The 19,814-nt window shown below is 48.3% G+C and overlaps 1 protein-coding gene and 1 long non-coding RNA gene across 4 annotated transcripts in view; one reads left to right on the forward strand and one right to left on the reverse strand.

Annotated features, from left to right (window-relative positions):
* The window catches only part of LOC148339240 (uncharacterized), a 62,447-nt gene that overhangs the window by 16,910 nt on the left and 25,723 nt on the right, over positions 1-19,814 (forward strand). The gene's annotated exons all lie outside the window — the stretch shown is intronic.
* The window catches only part of arap2 (ArfGAP with RhoGAP domain, ankyrin repeat and PH domain 2), a 55,546-nt gene continuing 50,610 nt past the window's right edge, over positions 14,879-19,814 (reverse strand). For all 3 annotated transcript variants that reach the window (XM_088292702.1, XM_088292703.1, XM_088292701.1), the window contains one exon: positions 14,879-19,342. In XM_088292702.1, coding sequence (XP_088148828.1) covers positions 19,169-19,342 — 174 coding nt within the window. In that variant the 3' untranslated portion in view covers positions 14,879-19,168. The remainder of the gene's footprint in view (positions 19,343-19,814) is intronic.

Here is a 19,814-nt window from a genome sequence, read left to right on the forward strand (position 1 = left end):
GACACAAAACGATGACGCGACCGACAAAAGATTCAAAATCAACAACGCGAACAACTTTCAATGTATTTAAAGGAAAACTTCTTTGAGCCGTTTGGTTAAATGGTATACGAAACACGAAATCAAAAGAAAATGATCATGAAGCGTACCAACAATTTTGTTTTGCAATCCAGCCTCACAAACAAGCAAAAAAAAAAAAAAACGTTTTTCAATTCAATGACGATTGTGCCGCTCCTTCTGCAGTTCGCCTCTCGGCCACACTGGGGCAGAATAACGCAGACGGAAACATGCGAGGAAGCGTTTCAAAGCTGAGCCGCTCGGCCGCAGTGGGATCACATGACTTTTTTCATAAATGCTAATCGTTAGCCCGGCTGTAGCGGCTTGCTAGCGTTGAGCTAAGCAGACTTTTAAGTACAATTCGATTTGGTTGAAGTAATCTTCCCAGGTCCATTTTTTTTTTTTGTCTCGGTCCAAAAAATACTCTCACCATTGGGCAAGTTTCAGTTAAACAACAATTGGGATGTCCAAATAGTTTGCTAAAAGGAGTCAAAAACAAAAACATTTTATCGGCCTCGAGTAGCCGAGAAGTCGTCAATTTATCCGAGCGCCCGTGAATTTATCCAAAATGTATCCGAGTACCGACGGACTTTTCAGTCTATCCCAATATTCAAGAGCTGCAACGGTTGCTCATTTGGACAAAACGAGTTCCGAAGACACGTGACAACTGTTTGAAATTGTGAGGAAAATTCTTAATGTCGGCGTTCCGGTTCACGTGGCCGCACTCGTCCATATCGGCGAATCCTGCTGCGTTCCACGGCCCGGGCTGGCTTTCCTGGCTGCATTGTTCCGACGAGTGTTCGTGGCCCAAAACATTTTTTACAAAAGGCCAAGATTCTTGAAGAACGCTGGACTTGTTTCCGCAGTCCTAATTGGACGTTGGCATTGCCACCATGCTGCTGCGGATTAGACCAGCGGCCCGGTTGACTGACTCCTGATGGAATACGATATACTCAAGGCTTCCCTTGTTACCCTGGACGTGCACAAGTGTGTGTGTGTGTGTGTGTGCACGTGGTAAGCAAGTTCAGCCCAGCTCCGAAGCCATTTGTCTCAGCCAAAAGGTTCCGTTGTCCTTCACAGACGAGTGAACTTCCACATTCGTGTTGGAGAAAGAAGAGCAAAAAAGAGAAAAACCCCACAAAGTCCAGCAGGGGGCGTATGTGGAATGAGCGTTGACAGGACGCCAGAGGAGGTCGTGGGCCACTTGACTGACCTCGCCGTCACCCACCTGCGCTCGTATCAAAAGGGAGCCCCGCGGACCCATTTGAACCCGCTTTAGGTGCAGAAATGTGTCGAGCGGCCAAAAAGGAATACGATGAACTTGCACAAACGTATGGCGAGCACAAAATGCACAAGTAACGTCAAGAGGTGGCTTATTCCTGAGCTGCATGAACGGATGTTTTGGGCTCAATTCACAAGAGGAGGAAAATTCTGCAACACGGCGGGCAAAAGAGAGCATTTCTGACCCAAACACAAAATCTTTGAGAAAATTCCCAACGCCAAAAGGTTTGTGGAAAAGCGCATTTCTCAGGCCAACTGACCTGAAGCCCAAAATTCCCGTCTCCGATCCGCTTCTCCTCACGAGGGACGCGGGGGTGCTGAAGCCTCTCCCCGCTATCTTTGGGGTCACGCCCTCAACTGGTTGTCAGCCAATCACAGGGCACGCGTCCCGGGAGGCTCGCGCTCACAAGCACAATTGAGAGCGTGGCCTCAAGCTGCCGCGTGGGAAGAAATCCGAGTACCCGGAGGAAAGCCACGCGGCCACGCCGCCCGCTATTTACTGGTCGCCCAACTCAATTAATCGTGTTCAGGGCTGAGTGCTGTCACTGAAAGATGCCGAGCGTCGAAGGCATGAACATTTTTTCTTCCTGGCAAAAGGCCAAACAAAGGCAGCTTTTAAAAGGCACTCACCAAACTGTTCAACATCAGAAAAAAAAAAGTTGAAATCATGACAATGGACTTAATTAACGATTCCAAATGAAAAGCACTCCATTTTTTTTTTTTTGAAGGACCTCGCAAAACTTTGAAACGTTTGCTCGGAATGGCGGCGGCAAACCAACATGGCCGCCTTCAATAAAATTCCAATAAAAAAGTCAAATTGTCAATTTCGAGACTTTTTCGCGCATCGTTGTTTTGCAAACGTTGATCGTGTCAATCTGTTGCGGGAACTCATTTCTTTCGCAAGCCACCTTTTCATGGAGGTTCTCACTCAAAATGGCGGCTTCTGCCCAAAATGGCCGCCGTCGTCCTGTTCCATTTCAAGCATGCTACGCTGACACTTTTCGCGACGTCAAATTTGATGTCAATCGGGTGAAAGGTGCCAAGTTTTATTTCTTTCTTTCTTTTTCTAACTTTCCGGATTTGTTCAAAAGTGCATGAAACATGTCTGCTCCGGCCCAAGATGGCCGTCTTCCTTTTGACATGTCGAGCAAATGTCACGTTGCGACTCGTATCCTGAGGACAAATGTTTTGTTCCTTTCCAGGCCACGGCGACATTTGGCGGCTTAGGCATATTTTTTGCGAGTTGCGTTGACTTGATTCCATTGACGGCTTTCCCGCTCACACGCACATCCGCTTTGATCTGCAACGCGAGATGCGCCTCATTCATTATACGCCATGGGAATTCCCGCCATTGAATATGACGAGCAAATTGAATCCCAAATTAATACGGAGGCTCGACGGAGTGGCTCCGGTTCAATTATTTGACGTGTTTATTTGCGCCAAGGACACCGACTTGCTTGTCTCGTAAACCCGCCAGACGGGAGGACCGAACTGTTCCGCTGATCTGCTCTGAATATTTGAGACACTCCAGAGATCCAAAAGTTGCAACGCGAGCCCGTTAATTCATCATTTCCCCCAAACGAGAGTGCCTATCGTTCACTTTTCAATCATTTGCTGAGAATAATATTTGCTGGGCTCCAACCCTTCGCGAAACTCGCCACTTTCTCCCCAATTGGTCGCAGATGCTTCAAGTGTTGAATCAGACACCTGCCGCTTTTTCAATTTGTTTATTTTCACAGCGTGCAGGCAAATTGGCAAATTCCAAAGATACGCCCAAACGCAACCAACGAGCTGATTTTGGACACACGTGTCCGTTCTTCTTCCTCGAAAAGCGAGGCCACGGAAGCCCGAGCGCGAGAATGTCAAGTCATGTTCGCGTGCCGTCAGATTGCACACCGCGGCGCCGGCGTCCGTCCTCTTCCGACCGCTGGAGCCGAGATGCCCAACGTCGGCCGCATTGACAGACGGACGGACGCCGGTAAGCACCTGTCGTGCGGTTCGGCGGCGGCCGCGAGCGGCGTCTTCGCTTGAGGAATGAAGCCAAGCAGACTGCGCGGTGGCTTGAGAAAGTTTCTTTTGACAAACGTCGACGCGTGAGCATTTGGAAAACAACTTTGGAATTTCACCTAAAATGGCCGCCATAAAAGCCAAAATGGCTGCCTTGCTGTTTGCCGTGCGATGACCGCGGATGCAAGGCCAATATCCATGGCATTTTTTTTCCAACTTCCAGAAGAGTCGACCTTCGTGTTCAATTCCAGATGACATTTTCCGGTCTTCCACACTCACATCCAACAATTTCCGTGTCGATCGTTGTCAGGAGTGATCTCTCTTTTTCTTTTTTCTTTTTTTTTTTCCCGGCATTTCGGTTTAGTGGAATTCTGCTTCCAACCAAAATGGCTGCTTCGCTCTTCTTTTTCTTGCATGGATCCTTGAGACATTTCTTTCATCCATTTTGCAGACATTTCCGCCAAATTTTGTCAATTCGGAAAAAAAAAAAGTTCCATCCAACTTTTTAAATTGAAATTTATCTCCAAAACGACAAGTTCAAAACAAGATGTTTGCCTTCTTGTTCCATTTCAGTCACGTGAGTCCTCGAGACTTCTTCTGCGTCTTATCAGAGCTGGGCACTTGACCCTTTTTTTGCCGGTCCGGCCTCGGCCTTCTTCATAAAAATTGTCGGCCCGCGAGCCCATCGCGAGCATGACGGACAATTTGTGAAAAAATTGCCCCCTCCCCCTCCGTCCCAAAAATGGGCAGAACAAGCCCGACATGAAGTGGGCTCTGCCGATCCATCCATCGCGCTCGCCGGGACCAGTGCGCCTCCTCCCATCCCCGAGGACCCGGTTGGCAGTTGACTGCACTTCCACGCCCATTTGAAGCGGAGCACAGCCGGGCCAGCACGCATCTTCTCTTCGGATTAATTTTCCGGGCATAATTTGCAATGTTGCATTTGTCCTCCACCATTCTCGTCGCTGTTTTCTTTCAAAGTGTTCCGCCTGCCGGAATGGCGAATCCATTTTGTGTCTGCGGGTAAATGAGGTCAATTGATGACCTGGTATCCCACGGCAACAAGCACCTTGGTCCCCGTCAAGCAAGAAGATGGCGACCCGATGGAGACGGACTGGTGCTAATTAGCGTGCGCGCTCCTGGTTGACGCCTGATTTGCGACATGCCTCAAAGGCCCCGCTTCATGAGGGACGTCCAAGTCTTCGGGGGTGACTTTGGGGGAGATACGACCATCCGCAGTCGCGCTCGAAGCGGCAGCACATCAATTCTAGAGTTGTTCCGATACCGGTACCGATATCGGTAGCTGTGCCGATACCGCCTTAAAACCCGTTATCGGTACCGACCTGTATGGTCCCGATGCCGGCTATCCTGCTTCGAACGCAGCGAGCCGCACGCTGAGGGCAAATACGAAAAAGGTCCTGTCCGCGTTGGAGGGAGAGGGGTGTCGTAAAAATGAGCTTTATTCACAAAAGTATCGGCACGGGATCGCTATCGGCGGATACTGCACAGCCGGTTAGCGGTATCGGTATCGGGACCCAAAAGTGGTATCGGAACAGCTCTCATAAATTCAGACGTCCGCTCGGGTCGTCGTGACCTGCTGCCGAAGCCGAAAAGCAAAAGCAAAAACAAAAAACAAACTCTGTGACGCCTGAGCTGAGATTGGACTCCAGATCGTGGGGACGCCAAAGCAGATGTGCTCAGCGCGCTGCCACACCTAATAAGTCAACACGGAAACAGTTGCCATGGCAACGGGAAAAGTAGTCCGACTCCCGCCGCTTCTTTGTTTAACATCGGAGCCGAGTCGTCGACGCGGATTTTTTGCGCCGCTTGATTGTGCGGCGGATTCAGCCCTTCCCGTTTGTCGGACGTCACAGAGCCGCTCCGTTTGATTTGCTTGCGGACGCAGCGTGAGCCGGAGCAGCGCATAATCCCGCATGTCAGCGCCGCTTTGCGTCAAGCCGCCTCCTACGTTGTCAGTACTCAAGAGACCTTTTTCCTTTTTTTCTCTCCAACAAACACGCGGTACACTCAGAAGGGGGGGGCAGAGGGGGGGGGCAAGCTCCCTCCCCACCCTGCATGAGACATGTTCTGCACCAGATTATCCCGCCTCAACCTCACCTCTGACAAGCTTCAAGTAGGCAAACACGCCTCCTCCACTTTTATATCTGGCTGCTCGATGATTAATTCAACAAAAAAAAAAAAGTGGGGGAGAAAAAAAAACACAGCAAGCAAATAAAAACCATCAGGAAATGGCACCTTAAAAGTGGAAAGCGTCTCGGGTGGTGGTTGATGCAGCAATCGAATGTATCATCGGCGCTCTCTGCTGGCGGAAAGTAGAAGTTGCAAATAAACGGGAAGTAGGAAATATTAGCACGCACATGCAGGCGCTAAGAATCGGAAATCGCTGCTCATCATCGGCCGTGTTCTTCATTCGGGAACCAACCAAACTGACTCGAATGATCACTCGAGTGTCAGAAAGTCGTTGCGTTCACGTTAGCTTTGAGCTTCCTCGCTCATCGCTGCCGACGGACGGACATTCGGACATTCGGCTCAGTTGTGATTTTTTTTTTTTCTTAGCTTAGCATACAAGGCGCGAGTATTCAACATGCCTTCATTTGGTCTTTGTGAGTTTTCTTTTTCTTCTGTCCAAGTGACGCGGGTGCCACCTAGTGGTCAGACCGAAACGTTTGCTAAATGTTCCAAAAGTCTTACTTATTCGATTCAATTCTTCCGACTTCACCCTTTTTCCATATTGATTTATTTTCCGTTCATATTGTTGTGTTGTCTCCAGAAATGGTATTTTATGAAAATATCTTTGCAGTTCTTCGCGCCACCGCAAGCATCATATCGCTTTTCGTTTTAGCTGCGGATTTTCCAGAATTCCCTCCACGTGGCCCCCGAGCCCAAAAGAGTTTTGTCGACCTTACAGGAGACGCGTTCGACACGAGAAGCCGCACCTGTTTCCGCAAAGACCTGTTTCCAAAGGCGACCCAAGCGGCCCGGAAATGGCGCTTCTTTTTGCAGCATGAGCTCCTCCCCTTTTTTTTGTCGCCTGGCTCCCTTTTCAGCTGCAGCCATTTCCCCGAGGCTTTGAGGGTGTACGCTTTCTGCCCTCCCTTCCGTTGCGTTCCCTTTCCCGAGTCTCGGGAACGCTACGTGAGGTTTGGTCAAGCGCAGTAAATCCTCGGGCTCCACTTCAAAAAAGAAAGCTCTAAAGACAACCTCGGATGACTACGACTGCCATCTCAGCTGGGAGACCTCTCAGGTTCTTCCTCCCGAGGAGAGCATCTCATCCCGCCCTACTCGCATCGGCCAAAAGAAATGGCAACTGCGGATCGTTTATTCAGTCCGCAGTCGATCGTTCCGTCCGTTTCTGTCGTCTTCATTCGGCCATCTTGGTCGCAAGAACCAATCCGTGCCGTCGTTTGTGCGCGTTGCAGTTCACGTTTCGACTTGGACTCCACATGCAGCCGTGCCGTCAATATTTCACGCCCGCTTCCTGAGAAATGACCCCCTTCCGAGTTCCGGACGAAGGTCGGCCGTCGTTTGCCGTCGACACACGATGGCATCGCCGTCCGTCTCTGCCACTTGGAAACAATCCCAATACGTCTTGGCCAGCGCATTTTCCATTTGGGCTCCGACCGGACGCCGTCTCGACCTCCGTTGGCCCCTCCCCCTCATCTCTTGAACTCCAAAGCGTGGCGTCGGCAGCGCTTCCGGAGCGTTGCTTTCTCCTCGACATCTACAAGAGGAATTCTTCAACTTTTTCTGTCCGCGGAGGTTTTAAATGAAGTCTCGGGCCGTTGTCTTTGAAAGCGGGTCTCACGCACATCAGGCCGAATTTGAAAGATGGAGGCCACAATCCGGAACACAACGTTCATTGCCTTCGCCTCCACAATCTGCATTCAATCGGCACATTGACGTGACGCCGCGTCTTTCTTGCCTTCCCGTTCACTTGGAAGAATCTCCTCTTCCTTCCTGCAAATTCCAAAAGAGGATTGAGCGCGGAAAGGAAGCGCAAAATGCCGCCTGGGCTGGCGTACGGCGGCGCTCCTTCTTTTGTGGCTCGCTCTCGCGTGGCGCGGCATCATCGCCTTCCCAAAAGTCCCCCGTGGGTCTGTCATCCGGCGCCAATGCGAGCGCTTCCCGAGCACCCGCCGCTGCCTCTCAAAGGTTCGTTTTGTCCAAATAATGCCGGCTGGGTGCGGCGCGACCAACATCTGCTGCTGAAAAAAGAAAGGCCAACTTTTTGCCGGATGACGGAGCGCACGGCAACCATTTTGGAACCGCCGACAACGTTGCCGAGGACAATTTGGTGGTTTTTCACTCGCGTTGATGATTTGGAGCTCCTTCCAGCCTTCAACTCCCAGACTGGAAGTGAAACACACTCAACCACAATTTCTTTTTGCTCGCAAAAGAAGTATTTTCAGCCATTACGTCCCCCAAGAAACAACAACAACAAAATGAATTTGGGGACGGGGACAGAGGAGGCGCTCATTCCGGGAATATCAGAGCGTGTGTTTGTTTGGATTCGCTCCACGTTTCGCGTGACATCCCTTCAGGGCTTTCTGCTCCAGTCAATATCGAATCAAGGATGCGAAAGCTGTCGCGTGACTTCCGCGAATGACTCGAAATGTCGTGCGTTGTTGTTTGCCGGTCGGCGGCAAAGACGAAATGAAACGGGGAAGCCTTGGGGCATACGCAAAGGCGGCGGGATGCGGAAGAGGCGCGTCACACTCGCGCGCACCTTCTGGAACGCAACGGTCGGCTGGCGTGTCGCCCGAGCTCGGCCGACAAAAAAAAAAAAATGTTTTCAAAGCAGGTCTTTCATTTCATTTTTCCGAAATCCGCCAGCCTGATTCCAAGATGATGTCATCAACTTGAACACACACACCAGGCGAGTTTACTGTCGATGTCGCTAGCCCCCCCCCTTGGAAATGGAGCCGTTTCTAAACAGGTGCAGTCAGCACATTAGCATTCGGAGCGTAAGCTTGGAAAAGGACGCAAACCTCCAAGTGTACTTTGTGGCCTCTTGGACGCTCCTCCGCCTCCTCCTCCCGCTAATTTGCAGCAATCGAAAAAGGAAAAAGATGGAAATGACACTGACGGGGGTTGAGCACTCCTCCACTCGGCATGCAGAAAGAAATGTCCCATTAAAGCCCCGCCCCCAACCGTCCCTTGTTTATTTCGAGAGAGGCCGTTATTGTCTCGTGCGCCGCTTGTACTCTAGCGAGCAAAAAACGTGGAGGCGCCCCTCCGCCAAGAATCTCAATTAGCTGCGGCGACGTCGAACGGCGCTAATGGACTTGAATGCCATCCCAAGCCAGCGCCACCATTTCAAAGGTCAACTCCCAAACGGCAACATCGGAGCGCTAAATAGACCACACAAACTGTGGCGGCCGTGAGAAAAAAAAAAAAGCGGATGAATCGAAGGGACGCCAAGCAAGTTTTGTCGCATTCATTTTTTGTTTACGCTTAGCCAAAGTGTCACCAAGGTGATGTTCGCTGGCTGCAATCGCAGAAGGCGGCGCCAGATGTTTAACATGCTAAACGGGGACAAGCTGAGACGGCTAAAAGTTTGGAATTAAGAAAAGCGACCGCCGTTTGTCAAGCGAAAGCACGTCAAAGGAAATTTGGGTCGACACGTCGGCATCGCCGGCTTGCTCGTCAATAAAAGAAGACGTTCCGTCATCAAAGAGGGGCTGCTTTTTCTTTTTGATTATTATTTTGCTTTCTTCCCTCAACGTTGCATTATTCTGCTCCGGGTGGAAAACGTCGCAAACGAGGGTTGACCTTGAAGCCACCCTTGAATTTGGGACGATACGATACGTTGACCGGCACCAAAAAGCTTCTCCTTAATTTTTCCTCTCGCTGAGGCAACAAAATATTGCTCATTATAACGTCATCCATACGTCACATCGAACAGCAAGGCGGACAAGTGTGTCAGCAAATTCATGAATTATGATTTGATGCCCCCCCCCCAAAAAAAAAAAATAATAAATTGGGCTCAAGATGGAAGGTCGACACGTCCTCGGAAATTTCCACATTTAGCAATCGGGCTGCTTCGTCTGCTCGTCCCCCAACGGTGGCCCCCGCTCAAGGTTTGGGGGCGTCGCTCATATTTGTTGGGAATGAGTTGTTCTCAAGTGTCGTTTGAGGCCGGGGCCCCCGCCGGCCGCTTGGGAGAGAAAAAAGCAAATGAATTCCATGATTCATCGGCAAGGTCCTGATGGATTTGCCACGGAATATTTAGCGGCTGCGCGCAAAACGTTTGTGACCTCCAAATGGTTTTGCTTCTTGATTCCGTCGCGGTTGAGAAGCGACGCGGGTCCGTCGGGTTTCTCGTCTGGAGATGAAAGGCGTCGAGTGGCGCCGGTCCACCGAGAAGAATGCGAGTGCACATTGTTGACGATTGGGCGTGAGCGAGCCCTCCGAAGTTCAAAGTTCAAAAAGGCCTGCTGACATTTGGGCCGAACAATCCCATCCACGTTTTGCTTTGGTTTTTCTTCTTCCGGCGTTTGTGTGGCCGGAGAATTCCGCTCAGAAGCGGCTCACGTTGTCAATCCCGTTTCCCGCCTTTGTCGCATGGCTCGCGGCCGCAACGACGGCGTTATCCCCCCCCCCAAAAAAAGAGGCCTTGTGAAACGCAATCCCAGAAAGATGCGAGAAAACGGCCGTCATTCACACAGTTGAGAATTCAAATTCGGCTTCCGTGCCAGATTCCTTGGAAGAACAAAACACGAGAAACGGTTTGGTTCGCGAAAGGTGCAAATTCTTCACAAAATGGGCAAGAGGTTTTTTTCAATCTGCGCGTGTAAATGTTTGTATGACAGATGTGTGTGTGCAATTTCAACCGGGAGACCTTTCCCCACCACAGCGTTGAGCTTATTATCAACCCGAGGAAGAAGTCGAGCGGATTCCATTTGAGGAGATGGAGTGGATCGCAAAGACGTTTCAGCATTCCGGAACAAATTTGATATGCGTCTGCAAGTCAGACAGCCCGGAACCGTGTTGTCAGGGAGGAGCAAAGTAGCTCATGCTTTTCTTTGCCATTCCAATTTCCTATCATTGCACAGACTTTATTTCTTTTTTTTTTTCCCTTATCGCTCATGCAATTCTGTCCCACGGTAAAGAAAGCGAGTCTCGCCAAATGACGGAGCTGCACTGAATAGTGAGACTGCATCCAAGAAAAAAAACACGCATGTTCAATGTTCAACTTTTATTGAAGTTTTCATTTCAGTGGGATGTCTGGAACGCACAAATATTATTCTCCCCCCCCAAAAAAACAAACAAACAAAAATAAGACGGCAACGATATACATCCACTTGTGTGTGTGTGTGAGAATACAGGAAGTCCTCACGTGACGACATACTTTTAAGTTTTCATTTCAATTTTTTTCATTTAATTGAAATTTTATTTACATCATTTTACTTTTTTTTCATACTTTTAGGTTTTAAGATTTTTTTTTTTTTTTCTCAATTTAATTTAAATCATTTTAATTTTTTTTCATACTTTTAGATTTTAAGATTTTTTTTTTGTAAATACAAAACAAAGCCACTTTATGAGCGTGAACGACTCAATGACTTTTTTTTTTTCAAAGCTGACTTGGGTCACTTTCGTATGGCGTAGATGCACACACAAATGTTAACATTTGCACCTTTTTTCAAAATGCTTTGAAATGTGATTTGTTTGAATATTGTTTCCATCGATACTTTTTTTTTCCGTTTTGTGCCCGCCAAAAAAAATAATCGTGATCTCCGCGAGTAAATTAATAGCAAGGCGTCTCGTCTGTAAATGATTTGCTGTTGACGAGAGCGACGTGGGTCGGAGTCAAATGGGTCGACGTGCCAAAACGCTCACCTCGGAGAACAATCAAATGATTATTTGGCAGGAAGCTTTGCGACTCCGCAAGCACGCTAACGTAAAGACAAGTAAACACGCGCACTCAGAAAACACTCGCAGACTTGAGCAAACACACACACACACACACACAGTGTGTGCGCTTTTGGCGGGCCACTTCTCAAACATGGCCGCCAGGATGTTTTGTTGATAGTCGCTGAACGTTCGGTTTCCAGACTTGGCGGCGACTTCACATTTGCGACCGCATCACGTGTCCAATTCGTGGAACAATTTCGACAAATCTTCGGTAGGACGAAGGCGGCCAACAATGAGCGCCACACGCCCTTTTTTTGCCTCCCGTCCGTGTTCAGGACCGGCGACAAATTCCACTCCACACATGCTTGCCAATTGGACGCTCATGGCACATTTATTTTTCCTTCTATCTGCAGGAGCAAACGCTTTTTCTCGTCGGGATTTATTTGGTAGCGGGCAGCTCGTTGGCTCAAAGTGTCAACAGATTTGTCATTATTAGAACAAGAGGAGACATTTTAGTGACATCAATATCCCCCAAAATCAACAAACGTCTCGACGTGATTCAAAGTTCTTTAAGTTTTTAAAAGAGTGACTTTTTCACAAACGACGTCGATCCACGATGGTTCTGTGAAGCAAGTTCAGATTTGACATTTTTGGGGGTCGAATATCGTCAAATTATTGTTCTCGAGATGGGTATCTTTTTTTATCCGATTTCAGATGTGTCAAATATACGGCGGCGGGCCGGATTAGGCCCGCAAACAGGTTAAATATGGTACGCGAGTTGCCGTTCAGTCGGCTGGACTTGTTTTTATACTCGACCCGCCCTAAATTGGTCAAACGGCCGATGTTGTGGAAAGCGCTCTCGAAATGAACTTGGAAGAAAAGAAGTCTTGCGACGGCCCGCTATATTGCAAGTTCTACAATTTTGAAATCATGACATTTTCATCGTAGGTGCATGTCCACGAGGAAAAAGAAAAATCTCCATGTTCATATTTGGTACAATTACAGAGGTCAAACGGTTCCTTTAGTCGAAAATGGAAAACATCAAATCACTAATTAGTCACAAAAAATTCCAGGATTGATCGCATTTTTCAACGACCATTTTTTGTGAAGTTTATACCAGATATTTATATCTTGGAATTGATGCAAAATCACCAAATATGAAGGATATTCTAATGGCTTTCTCGGCTTCTTGAAGACGATCTAAATGGAGACATTTGAAACATTTTTCAAAACTCCAGCAGTGTTGGTTTGCAAGGCCCAGTGCTAACTTGAACTCGATGTTTTGTTCTGAGACGTGCTAAAGATGGACAGCTAATATGGCACGATAAGTATGCAAATGATTTTTTTTAAATAAATCAAACTGAGTCAACGGAAGCAAATATGTTTAAAAGCCCTCCACTAATTGCAGGCCAGCATGCAAATGCAAATAGCGCTAATCTGCATAATATCGCTTCTCGTTATGGATTTTCTTCCTCGTGTGGCTCCGGAGCTAAAATGATCACGCATCGCCCTACCTGTGACGTTGTCTTTCTAAAAGTGTCTTTGTTGTTGAACGGGCAACAACATTGCTAACTGGATGCTAATTGCTAGCTCATGCGCCATGTTGCCGTTCACATCCCCGAGGTTTTAAATGCACAACTGGGAATTGTCTTTGTTTTAACTTTGCTTCATCTGAGAGCAGTTTGGGGGATTAGTTTTTTTTTGTTTGTTTGTTTTTTTTTTTGCTGAATAATGTCTCCGTTATCGGAGTAGCTGACGTAATTGTTGATGATCTCAACCTCGCGTTGATTGCACAATTCAGGCAAATGAACAAAAGTTTCATCATTTTCAACTCAGTCGGTCGGCCGCAAAGAAATTTTCTCCTTCGGCGGGCCGAGCGGGAAACGTGACAAAAATACGGGATGGAGTCAAGCGGGTGAAATGAACGAGAGAAAGGAAATAAGGAAAGCAACCGATGAGGGGAGCGGAATCCATTTTTGAAATGGATGTAGTTTGCTCTTTTGTTTGTCTTTAGCTGCGCGACTCGGAGGGAAAGGTCGATCGGCGGGCCGACACTTGCGAACGCCGTCCCTCGCCAGTCATGACAATGATGTCGCGCGGGCATTCAAATGTCCGCCTGCTTGTGTTTTTTCTTGACTGCCTGTGAAATAAGTTGTTGAATCATTGCGTCATCATCATCTGATGGCCCATTTAACACGCTCACTTTTGACATTTTGTGATCAAGAAACTGAAAAAGTCATCCTTTTCTTTTTTATCAATCCATTTTGGAGAAATTAGGAAATAAGTGCTGCTTGAAAAACGCCGGCTTTTAATGAGGAATATGGCCACGCCCCCCGCCCCGCCCCCCTACCCTCCGCTCTCTCCATGTTTCGCGCAGAGTCACTAAAGAGACGAGACCCATTGCAAAAATTCTCGATTGTAAATCGTCCAAAAACGGTGATCAAATGGCGGCAAAATACATGTTGGACGTTGTGGCGCCGATCACGTTTGTTGTCGCACAAAAGTCTGAAGTAGACGAGATTTGCACGTTTGCGGCCGTCGCTCGTCGTTTTAGACAATTGGAGCAATGTGACCTCGCTTGCTTCTCTGCGGTGACGTCGACGCTAAAACGGGGGGGAAAAAAGAAGCCGAGCTCCAAAAAGGGGGCGTGCCAAGTCGTCCAAAAAACGTAAAATGACGAGAGTCTTTTGGGGAGGAGCATTTTAGTGCCCACGTCTTTTTGATCTCTGAGATGAGCAAGAATGTTCCGTTGATCCGAGCGTCCGTTCAAAGTGTGCCTGCGACGGCGAAACCCAAAAATATCGGAAAAGTTGAGAAATATGGCGCGTTGCCATTTTTGGGCCGATTGTCTTGCCTTTGCCAAAACAATCCCGCTGCTTTATTTCAATGCACGCAAAAATAAATGATTTTCAATTGACAAATTCTTGTTTGGCTTTCAGCAATAATCTCGTGAATCGGGGACATTGTTGAGAAAACGGCGCTCGGTCGTTTCCGGCACGGCGCAAGAATTTGACGGTGGTGAGAAATCACTTGCAGTCCCTCGTTCCTTCGTGACCCAAATAGCACGCTTGCACAAACGAGGCCCGACGAATGATAATTAAGCAGAGAAGACAGAAGGAGGAAAAAAAAAGCGCTTTGAGAGAGGCTGGATGAATCCAAGGACGGCCGCAAGGAACAGTTTGATTGCACTCAAACACGAGCGGTTGAAAACAAAAGGTGACTTTTGGATGTTTTTGGGGGTTTTTTTTTTTTCCCTGCACAAGAACAAAAGATAGGAATTAGCGACAGAGAACAAAGACGAGATCCTGCCTTTAATCACCGACGACGACTGCAATGCTACCGATTTGCCACGCCAGCCATTTTCTTCCAATTTTTGGGGGGGGATTCTCTTCCAAAAGCAAAATCTTTTGCATGCTAATCATACGTCATCACGGGCGCATTCGCCGTCGCATTGCATAACCGCTGACGAAAATGGTTAACGTGCGTAAAATAAAGATATTTTCTGTCGGCTGGTTTGTGTGCCACGAAAAAGTCATGTGGGCGTGCCTCCAACTGTTGTCAATTGAAAAAAACGGCGGCGCTCTCAAGTTGCTCCAAAGTCATTTTTATTGTTGCTGAGATCTAAGAAAGCCCCTCGACTCACTTTAAAAAAAAAAATAAAAAAAATCAGTGATCGGCGTCACAAATCCCGATTCTGTCGGCTGGCGCTGACGTCAGATGCGCGCAAACAACGTCTTGGCCAACAAAACAAAGTCAAAAGCAACGTTGGGCTGATCTTGTTTTTTCCTTTTCGTCACTCGGATTCGAAAAGCAACATTTTGCTTTTGTCCAAATCATTTTGGAACTTTAAAACTCTTTTCTACTCCGGCTTTTGTAACGAGCAAACGCGTGTGCTTTTTCTTTCTCCAAACTGGACGCAATTGGAATGCGAAGCCACGCAAGCGACGTAGCCATCGTTAGCCCCCCCAAAAAAAAAAAATTCAAGTCAACGGCCGAGCGATTTGCCACAATAATGCGACGGCGGCCAAACGGCACAAAGACAAAAACATCTTCATCACAGAATCGCTTTGTCAAAACGTGGCATCGGAAAATTCTTCGACAACACGAGCTAGCCGCGGTTGCTAATTTGTTAGCATGCCTGAGTCGTTGCTATAATTCAACTTTTTTTATTGACCGGTTTAGTTTAGGAATGATAAGATAAGATAAGATGTCCTTTATTTGTCCCACAATGGGGAAATTTGAGGTGTTACAGCAGCAAAGATTCGGCGGCGTAATGTAGCCGTTAATGTCTAACATTAGCAGCAGACGTTCATAAAAAGCATGCAAATATACACGGTATAAACGTATCTAGCCGGAGGAGCCATTAGGAATTTTCTTTTGTAAAAATCACATGAAGTGTGAGTCGGCTGCATTTTGGGAGATCGCAGGCCGACGCGCGTTGAGTCGTCATCAAGTTCCATTTCGAGAGCGGCCTCGTTGCCCTTCATTATTGATCCAAAGCAATTGCAAATTGCTCAATCAAATATTCATTGGGACGGACGCTGAAAACACTTTCAAGCGTCCGAAAGTCGACACACACGCGCCGACTGAGCGTTTTTTTATTTTGTATTTTATTTTTTGAATGTCCTCGCAACCGAGATGCGTTCACTGACAAAGACAAAGAAGAAGAAGACATCTTCATTTTGTCCACATCCTCATCAGAAATGGCGCATCAAACAACGAGCGTCATTTTTATTGGACTTTTGTGTTTGCAGTTGTTGATTCATGAAAACATTCGTGGCAAATTCTTCCGCTCTCTCATTGTGGGAATGATTTTGTTGCCGGTCGTACACGCGTCGCTGTGACATTTTTTTTCTTTTCATTTCTTGATTTGTATAAGAGATGACACCCCTGACCGATGAAACCAGCACAGTAATATGTGATTTAAAGAAAAAAAAAATTGGACTGTAAAATTGCAAGCGTGTCATTTTAGCTTTGAGGAAAAAAAGAACATTTTCTTTCTTTGAGTCGTTGACTTTTTTTCAAGTAAAAATATCACAATTGTCATCTTCCAGATGGCCTTTAAAAGAACAAAAGTTTCATGTAAAATAGGTGGAAGGCGGACTTTGGTGACATCATCATCACGCGCCACGATTGGCGCCTTCGACTTTGCCAAAAATTCCGCCGAGGGCAGCACCTTGAATCTTTCACGAGCAAATGTTGATTTTGCCAATCTCCGCCCGCCGCTGTTGAGAAGCTCATTTGGGCCAAACAATCCAAAGATGAACGTTTCCGCTCGCAGATAAGGTCGACAAAAGCGGCGTCCTCGACGCGCCACAACTCTGCAAGTCCATCTGAAATCCAAACTTGACAATTTCTTTTTCGGCAAACGCCGCACGTCGGACAGATCATTCACCGCCGCGCCGACTGTCGGAACTCGCAAGAAGACCAGTTGCGCGACGCGATTCGAGAGCGCAAAGCGTTGACGACGTCATTCAATGAGTAACAAACGAGGAGCGATTTCAAAAAGGTAGCCGGTCGTGATTATCGTCCGGGCCGACGATCGCATGTTGCATGAAAAGCTGGCTTATTTTGGCCGGCCGCAGCACACTTCTCTCTTTCTCTCGCCATGCTGGCGGCCTCGCCCGCAGAAGCCGATTGGCCCGCCCACCGTACCATCAGATTGGTTCCTTGTCGCAGCCAATCAGCCGTAAGATGCCCGTTTGCGTTTTTTCACCTCGAGTCCCGCGCACTTCGAGAGCGCTTAGGTTAGGAAAGTTTTTTTTTGTTTGTTTTTCTGTCGAGCGCACGCCGTCCGAAGAGCCGAACGGCTGAGCTCACTTCTTCTCGGGACGTCGAATCCGTTTCAAGCGGACCGTTGCGCTCGTCTCAGACGACGTTCTCGCCGCTTCGCTTCAGCCACGACCACGTGTCCAAATTGGAGGCAATGTTATCATTCAAGGGCAACATTTTGCCGACTTCCGAGGGAACCCCGACCGTTTTGCGACCTTCTCTCCATCCCATCATTCCAATCGTGGCCAAATGTGAAACTGATCCGCAGGCATATTTTCTGCGGCGCATTTCATCGCCATTTTTCCTTCTTTCTGAGCTCTGCGGTGGCTCGCTCGTTCCTCCGGCGGGGGGAGGGGCGGTTGCGGACGCAGACTGATTGAGATTTTAAAGACTCCATGCCAGTGGAAATGTCGTCGCGCGCGGGGGGCTTTTAATTAGATCAAGCTTGGCCACTTTCCGCCTATTTTTTTTTACAGTCGCGTCGGGCTAAAAGGCCGCCCGTGTCGTAAACATGAGCCGAGACACGAATAGAATCTCGATCGGAGGACAGAATGAGAGGAGGGGCAGCGGAGGGACCACTTCCCGCCGTTGCTATTTATAGCGACCAAAATGGACGGCTCCATCCAAGCGAGGCGAGCGCAGCCTTTGTGGAGTCACGACTCGCTCAACGTGTTTCCGGCGGCGCGCGAGCTTCGCATTTGCCGGACGCGGCAAATGCAAAGAAAATTGAGCACGTTGGTCCTTTCCTTCCCTTTCAGCTCATTTGGGAGTTCCAAAGTAAAGAGAGCAAAAGCGTTTCAAGATGACACGTCAGGTCGGCCGCCGCCGTCCGATCGACGTCGTTCCCAAGAAACAACAATCGGCTTTCCGAGCACGTTGCTTCCGACGCCCAAATCCCGTGGTGGGCGGTCAAGGCCATCTGTGCTGGCCTAACAACATCAAGAAATTAGCATTGTATTGTTGATTTCATTTGATAGCCAAATATACGCGCGCGCGTGTTCTTCACACGGATTTCAGATTAGGGTTGTATTTTTAGGGCAAGTTTTGATCCCAGCAGAATTCAGCCAGCTCGTGTTGCCAGGCAGATTTCACAATGGCAGTAGACGGAGGCCTTCAGATCAAATCGTGCGAGCGTCTCTTCTGTGCGAGTGAAGTCGGAAGTAGGCAGTTGCGATCACGAGTCGGTTCCGGCGAGGCCTTCTACGTTGAAGGCGTCTTGTGATGGTGAGGGGGCGGCGCCACGCAGAAACAACACGCCCGCAAGTCGCGACGGGCAACTGTTGGGAAACGTCAAATCCATTCTTGCTCGTTGCAACCGCGACGGCCGACCGAGGCAAACGTGCGCATTGGATCGCCGAGGCCATTTTCAAGACGGACCTTTGGAGAGAAGCTCGTGAGCCCTCGCGGCCCAACACTCAAGTGCGTGTCTGTCGATGATTTGTCCGGCCGCGTTGGGATACTTTATTCACGGAAGACTTCAAATGGCCGCTCTCTGCTTTGTTTGTTGGTGAAAATGAAGCCAAGAGAATTCTTCAACAAACAAAACGCCAAGCAGCGTGTTGTGTCCGACGTGGGTCGCATTCGTGGACTTAAAACGGCGGACGAGTGTCGCGGAAGCCGAGGAGCGCCCGTGCGTGCGCGTTTTCCCACATTGTTTTTGTGATGTGGACTAAAATATCCTTTTCCAAAACTCCGATTTTGTGAGGCAAGCATGCTTCTGATTGGTCACTTTATCTCATAAAACACGAAAAGATCAAGAAAGCTTTGAGGCTCCTCCAATTTTCCATTCTTTCCCTCCTTCTTCCCATTTCTGACCTCAATCTTTCCATCCTTCCTTCTCGTCTTTCCGACAACCTCCCCGACCTCGGCGCTGACTAAATCGGTGCTCCCCTAGTGGATCATTTGGGGATGGCATTATATCTCAAACGTTTGGGTTTGAAACCAAGTATTTGTTTCGAATGTGATGGGATCGGTTACGGCCCGCGGACCGTACGTTGGACAACGGTGACGAAGGAAGAGAGCCAGCTCAAGTCTTGGAAGTGAGGCGGCAGCCATTTTGAAAAGGCGGCGCCAGTCCGTGGAGCAGAGCGCCGACCGCGGCGCTGCCATTCGGTCCCCACGAAAGCAAATTCACACGTGCAGCGAGTCAGGCAACAAGAAAGCGCCCGGCGGGCTGCCGTCACTCGGCGCCAGTGACGCCGCGGGCCGTCTTATTCAGCACCGAATTGAGCTCGCTCAGCAGATTCGGGGGCATCTTGGCGTGCGGGTCCGGCCGGCACGGGTCCGTGAGCGAGCGGCGCCGGGGAGCCGCGGGCTTCGGACCGGCACCGAGGGAAGTCCTCCTGTCCGACACCTGCCGAGGGCAAAAAGTCGCCAATGAGGCTTTTCCGCAACCGCCGCGTTTGCGGGCCACAAACTTCAAATTTGGAATCGGATCGTTTCGCTTGGACGGCTTTTCAAACGAACATTTGATGACACCAGTTTGAATATCACTGGAAAGCTTTCAGTTATTTTTTTGGGGTGAGTATGAATTCATATTTGGATGAAAAGGATCATTTTGTGATAAAACAAACGTGTTGCTTCAAGTCGTATTTTTACCAAAATCCAAATTGAAGTTGCAACTTTATCATCTTTCAAAAGCGAACATTACGGGAAAAGTCACATTTTTGACACAAATAGAATATTTTTGAGAAAAAGTCCTCATATGACATCATAATAGTTTTCTTTTCTCTCAAATAATTAAAAAAAATAAATGCTAAAATAAGCAACAACACAAAATACTTTTTTTCATGCCAAAAATGATTTGATTGATTTTTTGGGGGGTT

This window comes from Idiotropiscis lumnitzeri, chromosome 4, assembly GCF_059441095.1.
Source record: "Idiotropiscis lumnitzeri isolate Australia: NSW breed Sydney's pygmy pipehorse chromosome 4, RoL_Ilum_1.0, whole genome shotgun sequence".
In the NCBI taxonomy this organism is placed as follows: Eukaryota; Metazoa; Chordata; class Actinopteri; order Syngnathiformes; family Syngnathidae; genus Idiotropiscis; species Idiotropiscis lumnitzeri.